The 21,028-nt window shown below is 37.8% G+C and overlaps 2 protein-coding genes and 2 long non-coding RNA genes across 5 annotated transcripts; 2 read left to right on the top strand and 2 right to left on the bottom strand.

Moving 5' to 3' along the window:
• LOC109850003 lies at positions 7,443–8,797 on the top strand. Of its 2 annotated transcripts, none has more exons than XR_002249299.1 (2): positions 7,443–7,694; positions 8,567–8,797. It is a non-coding gene; the product is annotated as an uncharacterized LOC109850003 (long non-coding RNA). The 2 variants fall into 2 exon arrangements; XR_002249298.1 differs by lacking the exon at positions 7,443–7,694 and adding an exon at positions 7,713–7,763.
• On the bottom strand, positions 9,698–11,158 carry LOC109851053. The gene is made up of 2 exons (XR_002249656.1): positions 10,855–11,158; positions 9,698–10,202 (listed from the first exon to the last, which is right to left on the bottom strand). It is a non-coding gene; the product is annotated as an uncharacterized LOC109851053 (long non-coding RNA).
• On the top strand, positions 12,885–14,992 carry LOC109850294 (F-box only protein 13-like). Its single transcript, XM_020420275.1, has 2 exons — positions 12,885–13,208; positions 13,608–14,992. Exons 1-2 carry the CDS (start codon positions 13,195–13,197, stop codon positions 14,848–14,850), a joined length of 1,257 nt encoding a protein of 418 aa, XP_020275864.1. The 5' UTR covers positions 12,885–13,194; the 3' UTR covers positions 14,851–14,992.
• LOC109848628 (DNA repair protein RAD51 homolog) lies at positions 15,883–20,233 on the bottom strand. Its single transcript, XM_020418237.1, has 9 exons — positions 20,025–20,233; positions 18,798–18,942; positions 18,574–18,684; positions 18,380–18,471; positions 17,980–18,074; positions 17,782–17,895; positions 17,228–17,357; positions 16,439–16,560; positions 15,883–16,351 (listed from the first exon to the last, which is right to left on the bottom strand). Exons 1-9 carry the CDS (start codon positions 20,121–20,123, stop codon positions 16,228–16,230), a joined length of 1,032 nt encoding a protein of 343 aa, XP_020273826.1. The 5' UTR covers positions 20,124–20,233; the 3' UTR covers positions 15,883–16,227.

Genomic DNA, 21,028 nt, shown 5'->3' on the forward strand with positions numbered 1-21,028 from the left:
CGTCATCACCATCGATGGTTCCTCACCACCATCAATGGTTCCCTAAGCACGATCAATGGGTTCTTATAGATCATTGATGGTTTAATTTTGAGTTTCTAAAAATTTGTAATTGATCATTGTACACCGTCGATGGTGTGTGGTGACCGTCGATGGTTCACTATAGACCATCAATGGTTCGAAATCATCTTTCTGAAGTTTCTACGATTGTTCATTGTAGACCACCGATGAGCCTTGACCATTAATGGTTCATTGTATACCATCAATGGTTCTAAGGCTGAAATCAGCATAAATGCTGGTTTTTTGTGTCGTTTTACCTCATAACACTCGTATGCATGTTTTCACATGTACTATATCATCTCAAACAAATATTAGTATCAAATGAGAGTTTGTTATTACTCAAAAAATAGCTCTTGTACAGACTACTTCCTAACACATATTAGCATAAGGATCATAAATTGACACCTACACCATTGCATTCCTAAGACAAATCAAATTTACTGATTGTGAGGTGTGCCCTTACAGACAAAATCTCTATCATATAATTATGTATCTCAGCTGTCAATAGAAGTATTTATTCAAAATAGTGAGAAAATAGAGATGATCAAGGGTGGAAATTTACAGTAGCAGAAAGGATTCTAGAACAAGAAATATGTGGTGAATGGTTACCAAGAAAAACCATACATTTAAACAATTATTAATTACTCAAAAATAATTAGATACCAATACTTAACTTTTAAAATTTTAAAATTTACATCGATTATGTAAAACCCTAAAATTTTTATAATGAAAATGTGTGAATTAATAGTAATAAATATTTCTTTTGTGATAAATAATCATATATATATAAGATGAATGTGTTTATCAGTATTCGGGAACCCAACAGGTGTTTATATGTGAGAGAAATCAGATGGATAGTCCAGCAACAACAGGAACTCTTTTCCTGTTGTGCGGTCGACCGTGACGGTCGACCGCGCAACGGACAGAGACTTTTCTGGGTCTGGGTTTTAACGGGTAGTTTGGGTCTTATTGGGTTTCGGGTCGGGTTATGGTATTAGTATATATACTAATCAAACCCAAGAGGACCTCTCTTCATCTGAGATCCAAAACTCTAGCCCCCTTCTTTCTCCCCTCTCTAAACCCTAGCTCGGTTGACGTTTTTGGGAAGATTCGAAGGGTTGCAGTGGGATTTCGCAGCTCAGGTTGAAGGAGGATCATCTCCAGGGGATTCGGCAGCACCTAAGGTGAGTATCATCTCGCCCAATCCTTCACCCATATTTTCTACAAATTTTCTATTGATTTTTCATGAGTTTTGATAAGCCCAAAAGGTATTTTCGTATAAAATTAAGTTCTCTATAATATGGATTGCAAGAATCAAAGGTTTCAGTTTATAAAAGTTCACAAATTTTCTGTTTAGTGAAGATCTAGATCTAAAATTGCTTAAACAAGAGTTAAATCATGATTTACTGTTATTAAAACGTTTTTAATATGTTTCTCATGTATTTAGAATATTGGAGATGTAGTTTACATGCTTAAAATTCATTGTTTTTCTACTGTATGATTTTAGAGGCGTTGAAATTTTGTTATCGTGGAAATCAAAATTTTTGTTTCAGGTTTTGAAGATGACAGAAACCCAGATTTGGGTTTCTGTCTGCTTGGCAATCGACCGTGGCGGTCGACCGCTGGGCTCGCAGAAGGGGCAGTAATCGTCTGCGGTCGACCGCCCCGGTCGACCGCGACGCTCTGCGTGGTCGACCGTGATGCCGCAGCGGTCGACCGCCAGGCGCGTATCAGAGCGCGGTCGACCGGTGCGGTCGACCGCCGCACAGTCTGTCGTAAAATGCCTTGTTCTGTATTTTTACTCATGTTCGCGAGTTTGCCTGGATTATCTGGCTCTGGTTTTTAGTCTTGCTATGTATACATGCACGATAGATGACCTGAGGGTACCAATTGGGGATTTATACACTGATTTGAGTATGACTTGGCATAAGTAGATTTCACTATGTATCTCTGCGACATTTTCACAATTGCACAGTCCTCGTGTTGGACTATAATTCATAGAAGTCCTCGTGTTGGATTATAATCCATAGAAGTCCTCGTGTTGGACTATAATCCATTTTAGTCCTCGTGTTGGATATTTGCCACTTATTTCAAGAGTTTGAAAACCACAGTATATAGTTCCTGTATCGGACATATTTTCTTGACCCTGAATATGATTTTCTCACAGGAGTTTATGACATGACACTTATGTAGATTTTGATATGATATTCATGTAAGTAATAACATGATACTCATGTTGGCTATGACACAGCACTGTATTTATGCTCTGGTATTTGTTGTATTTCTTTTATTATTGTTACTGTACTAGAACCTCGGGTTTTGTGTTTAGGGACTTATAATTTGAGATATAAGGTATATACATGAGGGTTTCCTTGTTTGGATTATTTCGCTCGACGTACCTATGCTCGTGTTGTAAGTTTCTAAGTACTAAAATCCTCTTTAGTTAGATCAATGATTTTAGATCTATTACGTATTATCTGTATTTTCTTATACAACGAGCCCTGTTCCCTTGGGGTTGGTTGTGATGTTACTCGCTAGCGCTTTGACGCTCGTTGTCCCTCCCCCTTTCAGGTAACGAGCCAGGAGCCCGGAGAGTCACAGGTTGATGGCGAGGCATTTTAGCTCCAGCCGTCTATTTAGTTATATATTTTCTTTTGGGAGTTCCATAGTAGATTTTTGTTTAGACATTTAAGAGTATTGTTCTAGAAGTTGTAAAGGTTGTGTGCCTTATTTTCTTTTCGTCAGACATTTGTATTTGAGACTTGTTAAGTATTCCAGTTTATCTACTCAGACCTTGACTATGTATTTCTGTATGTTGGATGATGAGATATTTATATGATTATTATCATTTCATCAGTATTTCTTGTATTGTCTTTTACTTACTTTTGTACCTACACCTGTTGTTGACTCTATTAGATAGATGTTAATTGTGATGGTGAAATATGTTATTGCACGGTGTGATGCATGACAGGTTTGACATTCTTGGTTTCACCTTGGACTGTAGCCTTGTGTGAACCCAGGGGCGTCACAGATTAATATATAGATATTATCCATAAAGATAAATTTTGAAAAACGATATTTTTTTCAAATTTAATAGGCAAAACCAACCGTCTAACAAAAAAATTGGCAAAATCGACCCTTTTTTGCACGGGACTACTGGTCCCATGCAAAAAAGGATCGATTTTCCAAATAACTCATCACGATGTCCCCCCCCCCCCCCCACTCCTCTCCTTTAGCCACTTCTCCTCATCTCTCTCCCCTCTCCTCCCATCACCTGCCGAGCCTCACCAGTGTTGGAGTCTTTTATTTTGATGATGATTAACAAATAATTTATAACTAATGTTGTTTGTCTAGTGTTTGTATTTTGTATTTATTCTAGACAAACAATATGTTAAAGGATGGATGAAATCGAGCATTCACGATCATATCTAATGAAAGTTGGCGGAATTGTGGAGTGAAGCATTGCATTCAAGTTAAAGATCCAAGATCCCGTTTCATCCGCACAGTTTACCAAGTCGAGCTCATTGAAGACCTTCAAGCTTGGGTAATTTAGTTTTAGGTTTTATATTATGTGGGTTAGATACTTTAACCTCAACACACATATACGTTTTGGATTTATATATAGTTATATATATACAAGTTTTGGTTTTTGGTTTAGTTATGTAGATATGAAACAATTATATATTCATATACATTTATATATATTTTATTGTATTTGAAAAAATATTATGTTTTTGGTTTATAGACTTAACAACTATAGTTTATACTTTTTATCAAGTCTATAAAATCATTTTACATAATTTCAAATTTTGATTTATGTCAAAACGTCAAATTTCATGCCTATCAAGTTTTCATGTTTTGGATATTTTTGTAAAATAAAGAGATTTCTCATTTGGGAGCTGTTTTTTAAAAACTAATTTTTGTAACATGTGTATTATTATGTCTACAATCATTTCCTAAAGTTTTATATTTTTTTAAATTTTGTTTGCTATTTTAAAGACAGTTTAAAAATCAGTTTTACTATTTAAAACAGGCTGATAACCTGTTATCAGTCGACTGGTAAGTGATTGATGACATCAGTCGACTGATGTGTTGACTGAAGAAATCGCCTGGAATAACAAAAAGTTTATGTTTTATTTTGGTCAACTGATGAGGTTATCAGTCGACTGATAAGGTCTGTCAGTCAACTGATGAGTTGAAAAACGCCTCTAACGATCAGCTCATCAGTCGGCTGATGAAAGCCGTCAGTCGACTAATGTTGTAACGGCTAGTTTTTTTTAGCTTGTTCTAGTTTTGGGTTTTTGGTCTTTTTGATTTGTTTTTCTTGTGTTTTGGGGTCTCTATAAATACCCCTCATACCTCAGACCAAAAATCAACTAAGAAAGGTTTTAAAACAAGTTTTAAAGAGTGTTTAAGTTTTGTTTAAGTTTGTTTCAAGAGTTTGTTTGTGAAGAAACTTTCACAAGAGCAAATGGAGATTATCTATTGGTGTTTGAGCATTCAACTCTTCTCCCTCTCTCTTGTTATCATAGAGAAGTTTTCCTAAACTCTATTTCTAGCTATTTATTGTTTTATTCATAATTTCCATAAACTAGATTTAAATTGAGTTTAGTTTGATTTTGTTTTATCAAATCTCATTGTTACACACACCCACTTGAGCTTTTAGTATTTTCATACACAGTATAATTTGGGGTATGAGAGGTTGTAACCTTGAGTTGTGCTTAATTGAGTTCTCCCATTGTTTAGAGAATAACCATTGTATTGAGAGCGAATATTGTGAGGTTCGCTTTGTATTACACTAGTACACCAAGAGGAGTGTATGGTGAGAGACGGGGTCATCCCAAGAGGAGTGGGGTAGGTGGTAATGCCTAGAGAGAGGTTGTAATTCCTAACACTTGAGGGGGACACGGGCTAGAGACCAACACTTGATGTGGTAGTTAGTGTGTTTACATTGTGAGTGGTTGTAAAGTTTTCGGTGAGCTAGAAAACCGAGTATGAGGTATAAACGTTATTCGGATGAGCGTAGAAAACCCAGTTGTGATAGTAGAGATCTCCTCAAGGTGAGGAGCGGAGACGTAGGTCGTGGGGACCGAACTCTGTGATCATATCGTTTGTTTGCGTATGTCATTGGCGTTCCTTTATATTCGTGCTTATTATTTATATCGTCTTTGTCAATTGCTTGTTGTTTATATTGCCCTATCACTTTAGTAGTTTGTTTACCCTTGTGTTACTTATATATATCATTGCTCATATCTTGTTGAATATCATTCTTGCTAGGATATATCGTTAATTAGTTTTAAATTAGCATAAATCAGATTAGATTAGCATAAACCCTATTCACCCCCCCCACCCCCTCTACGGTTCTTTCCATAGTGGTATTAGGGTGCTTTCTAACGCAGACCCCGTGCCCAACCGGCCACCCCCTCAACCTCCTCCAGCAGCCAAGCCCCATCTCTCTCTGTCGTCCCTCCTCCTCAAACTTGCCATTCACTCTCGCCGAATCCCCGCTCGACAACACCCTTAAACCGCCGCCCAGAACACACCTCTCGTCTCTTCATTCCCCAAGCTCGTCACCTGCTGCTATAACCCCTGCTCAACAGGCCACCTGCAAGATCCTCTCACCATGGTTGCGTCATATAGTCACCAATGCCCCGTCCGCACGCTCTCAGACACCACCCCTCGCTAGGCCTCCTCCTCGCGCACCTGCACTCCAGCCCGCACCATCGCTGCAAAAAAAAATATGAGCCACCCTCCCTTACCTCCCGACTCGCCAGCCACCGCCTCTCCACCACCCTAATCCTTAGAATCTGCCTCTCTGCCCTCGCTCGCCAACGCGTCGCCCTACCCCTTCCTGTCGTCCTGCCCTCAGTCCAAACCGCGAAAAGCTCGGAGCTCCTCCGGCCAGCCTCACTGTAGTCGCCAACAGCCACGCGCCAAGCCTCCTCCAGATCGATCAGGAATATATATCCTCTCCCACACCACCACGCCTGCACCGTTGTCATCACACGGCCCCCTCCCCCTCCGCCCAGCTTGGCTCCTCTGCCCTCTCCATCTCCTCGCCGCTCGTCATCGCCCCAACTCAGCACCTCATCGCCTCTCCGTCAGCCACCAGGACCATCGCGCCACCACGCGATGGGTGGAGGCTGGGCACGGGTCTGGTGAGCTCAGTGGGTGATGGGGAGGAGCAGGGAGAGAGATGATGAGAAGGGGCTGAGGAAGAGGGGAGGGGGAAAGAGGGGGCGTCGGGTGAGTTGATTTGGAAAATCGACCTTTTTTTGCACTGGACTAGTAGTCCTGTGGAAAAAAGAATCGAGTTTGCCCCTTTTTTTGTTAGACGGTCGGTTTTGCCTATTAAATTTAAAAAAAAAGATCGTTTTTCAAAATTTGTCCTATCCATAAATGTTCCAATGAAGACTTCATTAGAAAAGAATTACACGCCATGCCATTTTTATCGTGACCATGACCTATACCAACAAAGCCACTGTTGGTCAAAACTATGAACTGCTCAAGGTCATTAGTCCAAAATTACTGCATTTGACTAGCTATTAATCAAACTAATGAGTCATGGTGCTTACAACCCACAAAACCCGCTCATCCTTAGCAGATATGTACAGTTCCCGGAGAGCAATTAACGGGAATTTGAGCCTAACGTTTGACGATGATACTAATCTTTGGAACCCAATTCCAATGCTAGAAAAGCTATAGAGAAGAAAATAACTTTAAAAACAATCATAATAAAGAAAAAGATTATAAGAATACATGAGTTCTGAATTATGTCATGTTGCTTTTTGTTTTGTTTATTATTATTAGGGTGTGCAAAAAGAGATTCTTCAAGGGCGAGGTCAAATCCTTGTTTAATTTAAGATAAATGCGCTATGATGTTTCTTTGTCCATGCGATTTGTTTAGTTATAAATACATAGGATAGATATTATAAACGCATAGGATGAGGACCAAAACCGGAAAATGTTTTAAACAACGTTAAAGCTGGCTATCATAAGACCTACTTAGCATAAACATTAATAATCTATATATAACCTTTGTAAAAGATATTTATACAAATAATTAAAGTGAAATTTAATCATAATGAACTTATGTCTTGTAGGGAATAGAACTTTGCTGATATATGATTGAATTTTTTAAATGGTCTAGAAATTTATATGCAAAAAAATTAAGTTTGTTATAAACTTATAATAGTTATATATATATATATAGAGAGAGAGAGAGAGAGAGAGGATTTCTCATACGCATCACTTCGTACGCATTGAGGCTAATTCATCCGATTGTAGGTTTTTTTGCAAAAAAAACCGCTGATTGATCGTACCTCGTGACCGCTGCGGTTTTTAAAGGGCTGGGTTTTTTTGCAAAATGTCACTGATAAATCCCCTCTCGTGACACAAAATGGGTCTTTCTCTCTCCCCACGACAGCGATCTCCAGCTCACTCTCGTGACCCAAAATTTCAACCATTGAGATCCCAAATCCCTCCTCAGATCTTCAATCGGAGCTCCTCCTCCGTCTCCTACGAGATCCCCAATCACTGTCCTGAGATCTCCAGTCGGACCTCCCCCGCGGCATCCACAATGACGACGAGCTCGATCTCCAGATCCGCAGCTTCCAGATCCGCCATCCCCAACTCAGGTTTTCCATTTCTCAGCTCGAGCTCGATCTCCAGATCCGCAGCTTCCAGATCCGCCATCCCCAACTCAGGTTTTCCATTTCTCAGCTCAATCAAACTTATTAATTGAATTTTTTTTACCTATTTCCGACAAATACTTTATCTTCTATAATGAACCACAAATAGAATTTGATTACAAATACTTTATCTCCAGATCCGACAAATACTTTATCTCCAGTTGTGTGAGGAATCCCCCACAAATAGAATGAACCAAAAGGTCGTTTTAATGTATGTTATCTTGTACACTCCTTGTTTTTATTTCAAAGTGCTAGATATAAATAAATGGTATATACAACTGAAATAAATCAGGGTTCATAGTCTCAAATTAAACTATATACGTGCAATTTGTTATACATAGGTATACATCCCTCCTTATTGGTAATTGTTTGTATCTTTAAGAATCTGTGAATGAAGAGGTTGTACATGCAATAGCATACGTTCTTAAAGAATCTGTGAATGAAGAGTATCTTCATGCCAATTTCGTGTGTTGGCCATGTTCAGCATTCAAGAAACAGAACAGACATTTGAGCCCATATCTGAATTCCCAATGTGTACACTGTGTTAATTAAGTATTTCTCTTTAAGTCATTCTCTATAAGAGGTATCCTGGTTGAAGCGTAACGATCACATGTTTGCAATGCAATTTATATCTCATAAAAGCTCCAATTCTTCCTCAAATCTAACAAATAATTTTAAATTAACAGATAAACTTTGTTGGGTTTAAGGGTATCAAAACAATATTCTTTTTGAAGGCTATGTACACTTATTGAAGACGGTCTTGTACATGCTACTATTTTGATTACATCTGATGTATACTTGTTGCATGCCCCTTGCAGGTACTGTATTCAAGAATGGAAATTTGCAGACGTGATGTTTTGCAGTTGAGGCCCAAGAAGAAGATCAAGTACACTAATTATCTGCTTGTTTGCCTTTTTCAGTCTGTTACTGCTGCTTTAGTTCACCTGTTATATGCCTTTTGCATAACAAAGTAACTGCTGTTTTTCAAGTGATGTTGAACATTAACTTTTGCCTGTAATAACAAAGTAACTGCTGTGTTTTCTGTTTTATGTTTTGAAGTAGGCCAATCACGGATATTGTGAACATGAATATTGTGGCTCCAAAGCTGAACTGAATTATTGTGAACATGAATAGTAGCTGTTGTTTTTTCCTTTATGTTCACCGCGCATAGGCCACCTTCACTGTTAGCCCAAATGCGGATAGACCACCTGCAGCTCAGTTTGTGCAGATAGATCCCCAAAGCGAACTTGCGGACTTTTTAAAACAACTCATTCTGGGGGGTCTATCCACACTTGGGAAAAAAGCGTAGCACTTCGTTTATGCAAGAAAATGCACACAAAAGCAATCCTTCCTTTGTTTCCCTGATGAATCAGTTTATATGAACATGGTTCTCCAAATACCTTCACCGGTGGATAAAAAGTTCGCGATAATACACAAAACAATGTAGGATTATAGAGCAGATTTGAGACTACCATCATAAACCATAATGGATAGAAAACATATATTGATATCAATGTTTGGCTCAATCCTTGTAGAGCCCTATAAACACTGAATAATGCAGCTCAATCACAAAAATTAGTACCTAGTCATACAATGCTAGTGTCTCAAACCCATAACAATAATAATAATAATAAACAAATAAATAATCTAGTCCCAAACATCAGAAACATATCTCTAGAAACTACGAAAGCTAGAAAATTGTATAAACTGCAGACTTTGATGCTAAAATACCACAAGAACTGGTTGATTCACTCAGCTGGATTCAAACAGGTTCAACCTACAATCATTCAGGAAACTTAAAAAAAAATCAATCTTCACAAAACATGGAAACAAATAAGAACACACAGGATGCTATTAACTGCGTTCACAGTGCAAATAAAAGAATTAGCTCCATGTTCCTTTTGTCTTTGACGTCAAATGATAATAACACAACAAGAGTTATCAAGAGATAACAGGAAAGATAATGCTTTCCATGTATAAAGAGTTAAAACATGAACACCAGATGCACACAAGTGGAAAAGGCAACGATACATACTACAAATACAACACCATAAATTACATCACATGTTTTTTGCAATGAAGAAACCAACAAATACCGCAACGATACATACTAGAAATACTAGTATTGTAAACAATGAACCTAATACAAAAGCATAGATAGAGAAAATAGAAGTTGTCCCAAGTTTTTCCTTGTCCACATCCAGATTATGGCTCACTGGATATCTTTGTTCTTGATCATAAACAGATGTTTGGACAGGCCTCGAGCTGGATGTTGAATCATGAGCGAGTGTGTGCTTCTCCCATTCAATCAAAGCCTCTTCGTATGTTGCATACCCTTTGTAGGAGGCATTTGGGAACTTATCTACCTGAGATTTGCATTCCTCCCAATTATTAAAAATACCACATCGTCGTCCTCTCTTCACAACATAAAAACTTTTTCTAGCCATGGATAACCTGAAAATACCCCAAATTGGTGGGTAAACAAAATTTTTATCCCATAGTTGCTTTCATTTCTATTTACCAACACGAATATTACATAGGAACAACACAAGCAAGAACAACAGTTAGCCCACATTTGACACATTTGATTGAGCTAAAGCAGCATTAACAGACTGAAAATTTTGACCTTTTGGTTCATTCTATTAAAGTTTTTTCTTTGGCATAAAATTTCCTGAAACTATTTGTGGGGGGTTGCTCACACGACTGAATAAAATCCCTACAATCAATAACAATTGGCCGGGCCATTTTTGCTAGAAAACAATGAACTTTGATGTCATACCATTTTGGGGCTAGTAGAAATCATTCCCATGTGTTGTATTTCAAACGAGCTCATCAACAAAACAAATTGGATAACTGATACAAATTGGTCTCTCAGCTCTGTCACATGATCTACCCCGTATAAGCAAGGTCTATAATGAAATCAAATGAATCAATCAAAATGTTAATGTGACAGAAACCACCAACCTGCTTCATTTTGCTAATTCCTGAACAAAAGATTTCATATATATATTTGACAAAAAGTGGGGGAAAATATATATTACAGGTCGAAAATTTGAAGAATCAAAAATTCAATTAATAAGTTTGATTGAGCTGAGAAATGGAAAACCTGAGTTGGGGATGGCGGATCTGGAAGCTGCGGATCTGGAGATCGAGCTCATCGTCGTTGTGGATGCCGCGGGGGAGGTCCGACTGGAGATCTCAGGACAGTGATTGGCGGATCTGGAAGCTGCGGATCTGGAGATCGAGCTCGTCGTCATTGTGGATGCTGCGGGGGAGGTCCGACTGGAGATCTCAGGACAGTGATTGGGGATCTCGTAGGAGACGGAGGAGGAGCTCCGATTGAAGATCGTCGATGTTGTGGATGCCTCGTAGGAGACGGAGGAGGAGCTCCGATTGAAGATCGTCGATGTTGTGGATGCCTCGTAGGAGACGGAGGAGGAGCTCCGATTGAAGATCTGAGGAGGGATTTGGGATCTCAATGGTTGAAATTTTGGGTCACGAGAGTGAGCTGGAGATCGCTGTCGTGGGGAGAGAGAAAGACCCATTTTGTGTCACGAGAGGGGATTTATCGGTGACATTTTGCAAAAAAACCCAGCCCTTTAAAAACCACAGCGGTCACGAGGTACAATCAATCAGCGGTTTTTTTTGCGAAAAAACCCACAATCGGATGAATTAGCCTCAATGCGTACGAAGTGATCCGTATGAGAAATCCTCTGTATATATATATATATATATAAGAGAGAGAGAGAAAAACTTGTGTCAACTTAAGTGGACGTCCACTAAGTTTCTTAGCCATTGATGATCACTTGATTGAGCTGCTTTGTGGATGATCCGCTCCGTTAAACTTGATCTACATATTCTAAAACCATATATATATATATATATATAGAGAGAGAGAGAGAGAAAAACTTGTGTCAACTTAAGTGGACGTCCACTAAGTTTCTTAGCCATTGATGATCACTTGATTGAGCTGCTTTGTGGATGATCCGCTCCGTTAAACTTGATCTACATATTCTAAAACCACAACACACCAAATTTGGGGTGAACCCGTCGTGGTTTGACCATTCATCCACTCGTATCAATTTTAACGGTTTCAAATGAATAGCACTCGTATCTATATATATATTAGGAATTTTAAAAGTATGATCCATGGAGAAGATTTTATTATTATTATGGTCGAAATAAGTTGGTTCAAGTTGATCGAGGGTTAGAAGCTTTGAAATGATTTTGGCTGAATATTTCATCTTAGAAAGCATGAGATGTAAATAATAGAGGATGACTCAACTTTTTGGCCGGGAAAATAATTTGATGAATGATGTCGCTAATAATTCAATTATCTATAGTGAAAATGAATTATTGATTATAATTGATCGCAGAGCAAAATCTTCATTTTAAGAAAGGTACTTAATAATTGAATCTTTTCATGGCATTTGCTACTCTTATGGGGAGTTTCTTTTACATTTTTCTGCAATAACAATTTTTTAAGCTTGTGACAAAACGAGTAATTTCTAGGAAACTAAAAATAACGCGGACAATGAAATATCTATTTTATTTTATATTTGACAATCAATGACTCGGAATTTTCCGCATCGTCTGGGCGGGAGGCTATAAAAAAAATCGTACTCAATAAAAATGTAAACCAACAAAAATTGGGATCAATTAAATCACCTGCAATATGCGTGGATAATACCTCTTCCTCCACTTCGGGGAAAAAAATACCGACATACACCATATTATGAGCTATAATTAAAATTAATTAAAGTTATAAAAAAATATCTTAGGGATCCAAAAACATGAGACCTTACATAGGACATGTGATGTGTATCTGCTCAATGTCCTATGATGCACTGTTTAACAGTACATCATGGGACAGGGAGCCGACACCTCACTCGTCTCATGTAAGATCTCATGTTTTTAAACAGTATATCATGGAACAGGGAGCCGATACTTCCCATATCTCATGTAGGATCCCATGTTTTTTGGTCACTGAGGCACCTCCCAAACTAAAAAGAAAAAAAGAGTTTTTTTTTAAGTTACCAATGGTTGTCAGTGTCAGCAGCCTGTCACATGCATCTCTCTCTCACTGGCTTTCTCTCTCATGAGCTCTGTTGTGCCTCAGCACTTCTATTTATTAGCTTTTTCCCCCTGTTCTTCTTTCTCCGTGTCAACGCAAAACAAAAAGTCTCTCTCTCTCTCTCTCTCTCTCTCTCTCTCTCTCTCTTTCTAGAGACAACAGTGCCTTCTTTGTTCTTCTCTTCACTTGCTCTTGCAGTGAAATTTTTGTATTTTTTGATGGTTTGGTCGGTGGTTTTGTGCTTCCCAGTGTGTTCTATGAAGACTCTGAAGAAATTAGAGATGCCCATTTGAAAGATGTGATCTCTATAACCATTTTGAGTTGGTGGGTCTTGAAATTAAAGATCAAAAAAGTGATTTTTTTGATGGTTTCATGGGTTCAATAGGGTAATGGAAGCCTCAAACTACAGATGCATTCTTAGTTATTTAGTACTTGCTTCTTTTTTCATATAATTGTAGTAGAAAGATTGTAACTTTGATGCTTTGAATACTTCTTTTAATTACTATCCTTGTTCTTAGTTCCTCCCTCAATTGCTCTTTGAGAGCCTTTTCGGATTCTAGTGCCCATTTTTCTGACGGTTTTTAGTGTTGCGGCCGAGTAGGTTAACTGAAATTGTTCTTCTTTCTCATTTTAATTGGTATTTACAGTAACCCCACAGTATAAGCATCAAAGTTGTCTTCTTCAAGCTTTTTATCTTTTTTTTTCCTCTTTTTTATCAGCATTGATTCTTGATGTATAAGTGTGCCTGTATTACTCATTAACCAATCATTCCTTCCCCTCTGCAGGTCCCTTTTCTCAAACAATATGAACACGGTTTCGGCAAAATCTCTCAAGAGAAAACCATCAGAAGAATCTCAATCCATCATTTCACCTTTCCCTCTCAGTGAACTAAACCAAGATCTTCTCGAGAGAATCCTCTCTCGTCTCCCTCCTTCAAGCTTCTTCCGCCTCCGATCGGTCTGCAGAAAATGGAGCACAATTTCATCCTCACCGACATTTCTTCGAGCTTGCTCTGGGATTCAATGTAGAGACCCTTGGTTTCTTATGGTCGAACAAAGCTTTACCCAATCTATCATATTCGATACCAGCGAAGGAAACTGGAAAAATCTCAATCACCCCAATTTCCTTAATCAAACCCAATTCTCAAAATCAATTCCAGTGGCTTCATCGGGGGGTTTAGTTTGTTTTCGTTCACCCTCTGGCCAATTTATTGTGTACAATCCAGTCACTGGTGACTGCAAAGAAATCCCATTAGCCCCTAGTAGCCAAAATCTCCATGCCATCGCCATGAATTCCTCCAATAAAGATCCCTCGCTGTACAAAATTGTACTAGTATTGGGTGAATTTCCAAACCTCAGTGTTGGAATATTCGATTCGAAGAAAAACCAGTGGGAGGATGAATTTGCATTGAGAAAAACCGATGGGAATTTGTCGGAATCCAATGATATAGATGAGCCTGAGACTATCTATTTCCTTAGCAAAGCTGGGGATGTTGTGTCCACTAACATTCAAAGGAGCCCATCAAAGCAATACTCATCGGTTCTCATTGTAGAAGGAAATGGTGAAGAGATTATCTATTTCCTTGGCCATTCAGGCACAATTGTATCCTGTAATCTCACTCAGAAGACCTATATTGAGTACCCGAGGCTTTTGCCCATAAACTTTGAATACTCAATAGATTTGGTGGAGTGCAACGGAGAAATGTTGGTTGTTATGCTCTCAGATTTCTTAGAGACGACGAGCCTCAGAATCTGGAAATTCTTGAAAGAGGAGAAGTTGTGGATACAAGTAACAGCAATGCCAGTGTCCATGTCTCATGAATTTTGTGGGAAGAAGGCTGATATAAACTGTGTTGGTTGTGCAGATTCAATACTGATATGCATCAGCTCATCTGAGTGTAATAGTTATGTGATGTGCGATCTGGTTGATAACGCGTGGGTTGAGCTGCCAAAGTGTTTTGTGAACGGGAAGGCTAAAGGATTCATGTCTGCGTTTTGCTTTGAGCCTAGGATGGAGATTTCAGTATGAGATGTAATGTTGTAGTTCTTCATTATTTTCAAAAACTCTAGAAGTACAATTGATAATTACATGTTGTAATTTCAAATATCTGAGATCAATTCAATTGCTGTAAGATTTCCAACCATTAGATTTGTACATTTTTGTTTTTTCACCACGGCTACTCTTGTTTAAATCTGATTCGTCTGCTTATTTGCCGATAAGATAAGGATTATTTATGGTTCATGAGTGGAATTTTTTGAAAAGTTTATGCAGTCAGTGAATCTATAAGATTGCCCACCAATGAGAAAAGGACCACTTCGCTTTGGAAGCGAATATATATGGGGTTCCGCTATATGTAAGTAGGATTCTGTGATTTCTTCAATCTATCTATATATCTCCCAGACCTAATGGATGCAGCTTGGAAGGAGTGTTGATAATATTAAGTTTATTTTATTGCTTCAGCTGATCTCCCATTTTGTTATGTTTTGATTATGTGCTGCTAGCTAGTGGCTCGTGGGGCAGCATCTGTATTTGATAAGCTTTACCTTTTGCCGTGTCTTGATCTTTTGCATTTGATGTCCTTATTAGAGTTTGTGGGTGTCATGTGTGTATTGGGGCATCTTTGTTAATGCTCCATTTAGTTCTTAGCTTTGTGATTTTGTGAGTGAATCACTCTAGAAGTTTTAAGGAACTTCCAACATGACATCCGTATCTTCTACGTATCGTGCTGTATTTATACCGGCTCAAACTAAGTTCAGTCCTGTTGAAATTCTGTTAAGTCCTGTTGAAGTTGTGATCAATATGATTGAACTGTTTAAGACGAACAACCAGTACTACTAATGCTAGGATTCTGGTGATGAGCACATCGTGAACCCCCTCAATCTTATTTGATGAATAAAAACTGGCTTTAATGTAAATTGAAGAAACGATAAGCTTCAAATCGCAAAGAAAACTTTTGGTGATTCTTTAAAGATATACAAGCAGGGAAACATAAAGATAGTTTCTTCAATAATCATCCAGACATGCACAGACCATTAAGTCAAAAAACCCACTCCAACAGCAACAACCAACAAGAGCTACAAGTTTCATTGCTAACGAAAAGAAAAGAAAGCACCTAACAAATGTGTGCCATTGATGTTAGTCAAAATCACTTGGCTATCATTTCATTCAAAGACGAAAAAAGAAATGGAAACAATCATTGATGATCTGACTGTGCCTCTAGAAACAAATTACAGGAAGAAAGGAAGGATACTCTTATACTATGGCACAAGAAAACTATTTTTCACAATTATGAACTGCAGCCATGCATATGAGCAACTAGAATAGATTATATCTACTAGCATCTGTTGATGAAGATGATGGCACAAAGATAGCAACATCTTGAACGTACAATCAATTCGACAACCATTAGTCCTTTACATCTGTAACTCCTTCAGCAGAAATTTGAAATCGTGCATCAGCTTCAGCCAAGCACGGAGAACTTATTACTTTACAAATCCTCTCCTCTCCCCTACCCTTTCGAAGTGCCAGCCTATACAAAGACAAAATAAATAAATAAGAACAGAAGCAGTAATTTAGATAGTGAGAGATCTTAAACTCAATTTGCTCAAAAAGGAACCTTGTAGTGGATGCATGTGCCATGATATTTCCACCGATAGGTTTGATTTGTGGGCCAGCAAACATTGCAGAGCCATCGACTTGAGCAACAACTTGATTCGTGATGACTACGGCGACACCAAACTATATCCATCAATTACACAAAACAAAATGAATCAACAAATATAGAATTAAAAAAATGACACAGATTTCAATCACATTGGTTTATCTTTCTAAACTTTCCTTGTACTCAGACCTCATTATCAACTTCAAGAAATTTAAATGAAAATAATAGAGTAAAGGCTTAATTGCACTTAAATGCTCTATAGTTTCCCCAACCTTGCACTCAAGTGACCTCTTTTTTCAAACCAAACAAAAAAATACCCCGAATTATTTAAATATTGCAGATAACCTAAAGTTTTAAAATGTTGCAAGTTGGTGCCCTCTTGCTTACCCAATGTTGCATATAAATGCCCCAAAGTTTGTAAATGGTCTCACTTAAATACCACAAAGTTTCTAAGAGTTTTACTTTAGTACGCTCTGCTATGTGACATAGAGAAAAGATAATGCCGTCTGGGTTTTTTTTAACTATGGGGCATTCTCTAATACCTAGATACTTTACGTTATTTTTTGTTCGGTTTGAAACTATTGAACATTTAAGTGCAAGGTCAGGGACGCTATAGGAAGTGCAATTAATCCTAGAGTAAATAGGTGATGACTCTAAATAGAGATGTGGGACTTGCATTTCAGACAATAGGAGCAATAAAATTGCCTGAGATCAAAACAAAGTGCTAGAGGCACTAGAGAGCACCTCGTCAGCTAACTTCTGGAGACTCCTCAAGAACTTTGCTAGATGCATTTGTCTTGCTGACAGTTCTCCTCTCCCAGAAAAATCGGTTCGGTAAAGAGCTGTAGCACTGTCCACTATCATGAGAGCAAACCTGCAAGAGACAAATTCTAGTTACAAGGATGTCTTAGACTTAACCATAAAAATGATACTGATGATTAAGCAATAAGCATTGATGCATTCTTGCATTTGCCGAAGTACATGAACACTTATTTCAACTTGTGAACATAAGTAAAAAAATACATAAACATATTAGTGAAACAGTAGACAAAGGTTAAAAATTAGACTACCGAGTGCATTTTGATGATTTTATAGACTTTTGATTCCGCACAATTACAAAAAATCACAAGTCATGAGGACATTGCCAATTTTATTGCATGAGATGCTTTAAGTTGTGTTCTATGTGACTGCTAAAAGTAGGAGAAATCTTTGTTGATTCTGTATGAGGAAGAGAATTGTGCTGTTAACAAAATGAGTACATAAAGCAAATAATGTACAAGATTTAAAACTGCAAATACCTGGCCTCAACCATCATCGAAGCTGCTTCCAGCAAAAGCCTAGATTGATGATCAGTATTATATGCTCGAGCATAAGCAACATTCTCCAAAACATCTTCGCCATTAAGTCCAAACCTGAATTTTGAGCATACCTGAAGTTAACTGCCATGAACGAAGTGTATAAAGATTTTAATATACCTTTGTTTGTAGGATAGTTACCTATCTGCAATCTGTAAGAGTCTTTGTGGCCTGAAAGTGCCCTCTGCATCAATATACAAGGCTTTCCCTTCACCACCACCTTGATCCAATGGAAGCTGAGATATAGAAGAATATTTTGTTTGGAAACAACATTTTAAAGAATTGCATGTGGATGTTGAAAAGTCTCATAACTAAAGCAGGCAAATGCAAATTTAGGGAAACTAAAAAACTTGATCATGCATTAACTAGAGCCTCTTTCAACTTTGTTCTCAATCATGAATTATAATATTGCATTTCCAATAGGTATAAACAATGGGTTATGAGACGCTAATAGATATCTATGCACCATTACTAAATACATACTTAAATTCTAATAACCGTTTTATCATTGAAGATCGTGTTTTAAAGCACTAGTTCTTACCTGACAAGTGACACATAGAGTATGACACAACTGAGTCTTTCCCGAACGAAATTCACCATATATTTCAGTAATAGATCCAGTTTCAATCCCTCCTGCCCACGGAAATATTTACAAAGTTAACAAATAGAATCTTACTAACAAAATGGCTTTTTAAGTATTCTTTTTTCCTTGAGATAAATATAAGAAGAAATTACCATCCAAAATCTTGTCAAGTTCTCTAGACCCAGATGTGATTTGGATGATTTCAAGCCTTTGTGCATGAAGTTGGCTAGCACTGGTAAAACCCAAGGGAACAAGCTTTGAGGCTGTAGATGATCAGTGTAAATGGAATGTTTTATGGAAGTATAGAGGACAGTAATCTCTTCAGATAAAGAAACACATAACTATGATTAATATGAAATAAGAAAAGATGGCATGCCTGCTTCGATGATTTTGTCGACTTTGGCCTCACTAATTCCTTTGATTTGAAGAAGATCTTTTCTTGGTGAATATGCAACAGATTCCACAGTGCAAAGACCAGAATCTTTCAGCTTTTTAACATCAAGAGCAGCTATACCAGAAGCCTTGATAGGGAAATGATAAAATCATCGAAATTAGAATTTTGAATAGGATCTAGAAGCATTATCATGTGCTATTAAGATTTAGACTGCACTACTAACAAGCTTTAGCATGTCACTAAGAAATGCAGCTCTATTTGCAGAGAGTTGCTTATCTCATTATATATGGAAAAGGGTAACCTATCTGCAATAAATGCTTGCAGATAATACAGACTTAAACCTCAAACTTGCACAAGAACGTGAAAGCATGCTAAGCACATCATGGTAAAATCTTAACTACCATCAAATGTCACTATACTTTGTACTATGCGTCTTGGTGAATTCTTCTTGGGACAGAGGACTGAAAGGAGTAGTTTCTTGTTATATGAGGAAAATTCACTTTTAGTATCCCAATTGGAATAAACTGTGACCCATAATGAATGGTCAAAACAGGCAAAAATAGCAAATATAATGTGTATAAGGACCAAAAAAACAAATTCGCATAACATATAACTACAGAAAATATTAATATAAACCCTTGCATACCCTTCTAACAAATGTCTCTTTTCATTAAAAATAACCGAACTTTTAACCAAATGCATTATACCTATTTACCACAGTAAATATTTGAAGGCAACACCAAGAGATGAAAAATCTTGATATCATGTTGTTGAATTAACAAAAGGCTAGAGGAAATTGTGGATGATACTCACTTTCTGTTGAACAATTAAGTGGATTAAAATCTAAGAAAGAATCAAACTTGGCAACATTTGATAATGGGGGATGAAATCCGCAAGATATTGACAAGTCCTCTCAACAAATAAGGGCAAAAACCAATAGTGAAATTGAAAGATACCCATTTCCAGATAAGAACAATAGAAGCTAAAAGACCAATAAATGACGAATCTTGACAAAAAAAATTACCTCAAATCAAGCTAAAACCCTAGTTCCCTCATTACCCAAATGAGGGTTCAATTTAATTCCTGAGGGAAAATTAAAAGATGCCCAGATCTAAATAATGAGCTATCCGCGTCAAAACCTAAGAAAAATCGGATCTTGACGGGATTTGGCCAAAGGGACAATCGGAAATTTAGGGTTTCGAATGCTACCTGAAGCTGTTCAATGGGGAAAGGACCGTGTTGCATATCCTCGCCTTCTTGTTGCTGTTCCTCTACCAGTTTCTGCTTCTTCTGAAGCTGGGCCGCCATGGCGAAGAGAGAGAGAGAGAGAGAGAGAGAGAGATTGAAGAAGAGGGGGTGGGGGTCTTTCAAAACAATATTGAAAGAGCGCCAAGTTTTGGGGAATGTGTGAATCGTTAAAAAGGAAGAGTGGCTTCTGTTATAAGCTGCGTGTTATTTCTTGAAATGGACAAAATGGCTAGATTGTTATATTTTGTAAAGGCTTAGTAACATGTTGGTATTTTTTTTTTTTGTCAGATTAGTATATTTTGGCTCTGTTTGGCAAAACTAGCTGAAAGCTGCGAGATTATAGCTGAAAGCTGTCAAGCTAGCTGAAAGCTGTGAAATTGTAGCTGAAAGCTGATAGCTGTGTAGCTAGCTGATTGACTAGAGCTGTTTGGCAAAAGAAGATGTACAACTAGCTTAAATTTGTTAAATGACTAAAAAAGGTCATGTAATATTATTGATATAAAATTAGAATTATTAGGAAAAAAACAGAAGAAAAAAATTGACAGCTCCTTCCCAAAGACAAACACTACTTGAGATAGCTTTCCAAAAGCTACTTGCAAAAGACACAATCTCTAAAATAATCTCCTCCTATTTTTGGTCACCAAACAGCTCTACTAGCTTATTGACCAAGTCAATAAGACACAAGCTCTTAGATAAGACACCTTTTTTTGTTGCCAAACAGTGCCTTTATCAACTCCGGCGCTAAATACACCTTAAATTTGGTGGGAGTTACTGTTCCGACCAGTGCTGACGAGATTTCTTGCATAAAACCCCCTCATTAAACCTCCCCCTCCTCCTAACCCCCTCCTCCTCCTCCTCCCCCTCTCCCTCCTCCTCATCCTCTTCAACCTCCACCTCTCCCTCATCCTCATCATCCTCTTCCTCCTCCTCCACATCCATTCTCTTCAACAAAACCTCTTCATCAT

Source organism: Asparagus officinalis, chromosome 7 (assembly GCF_001876935.1).
Source record: "Asparagus officinalis chromosome 7, Aspof.V1, whole genome shotgun sequence".
NCBI classification, from domain to species: Eukaryota; Viridiplantae; Streptophyta; class Magnoliopsida; order Asparagales; family Asparagaceae; genus Asparagus; species Asparagus officinalis.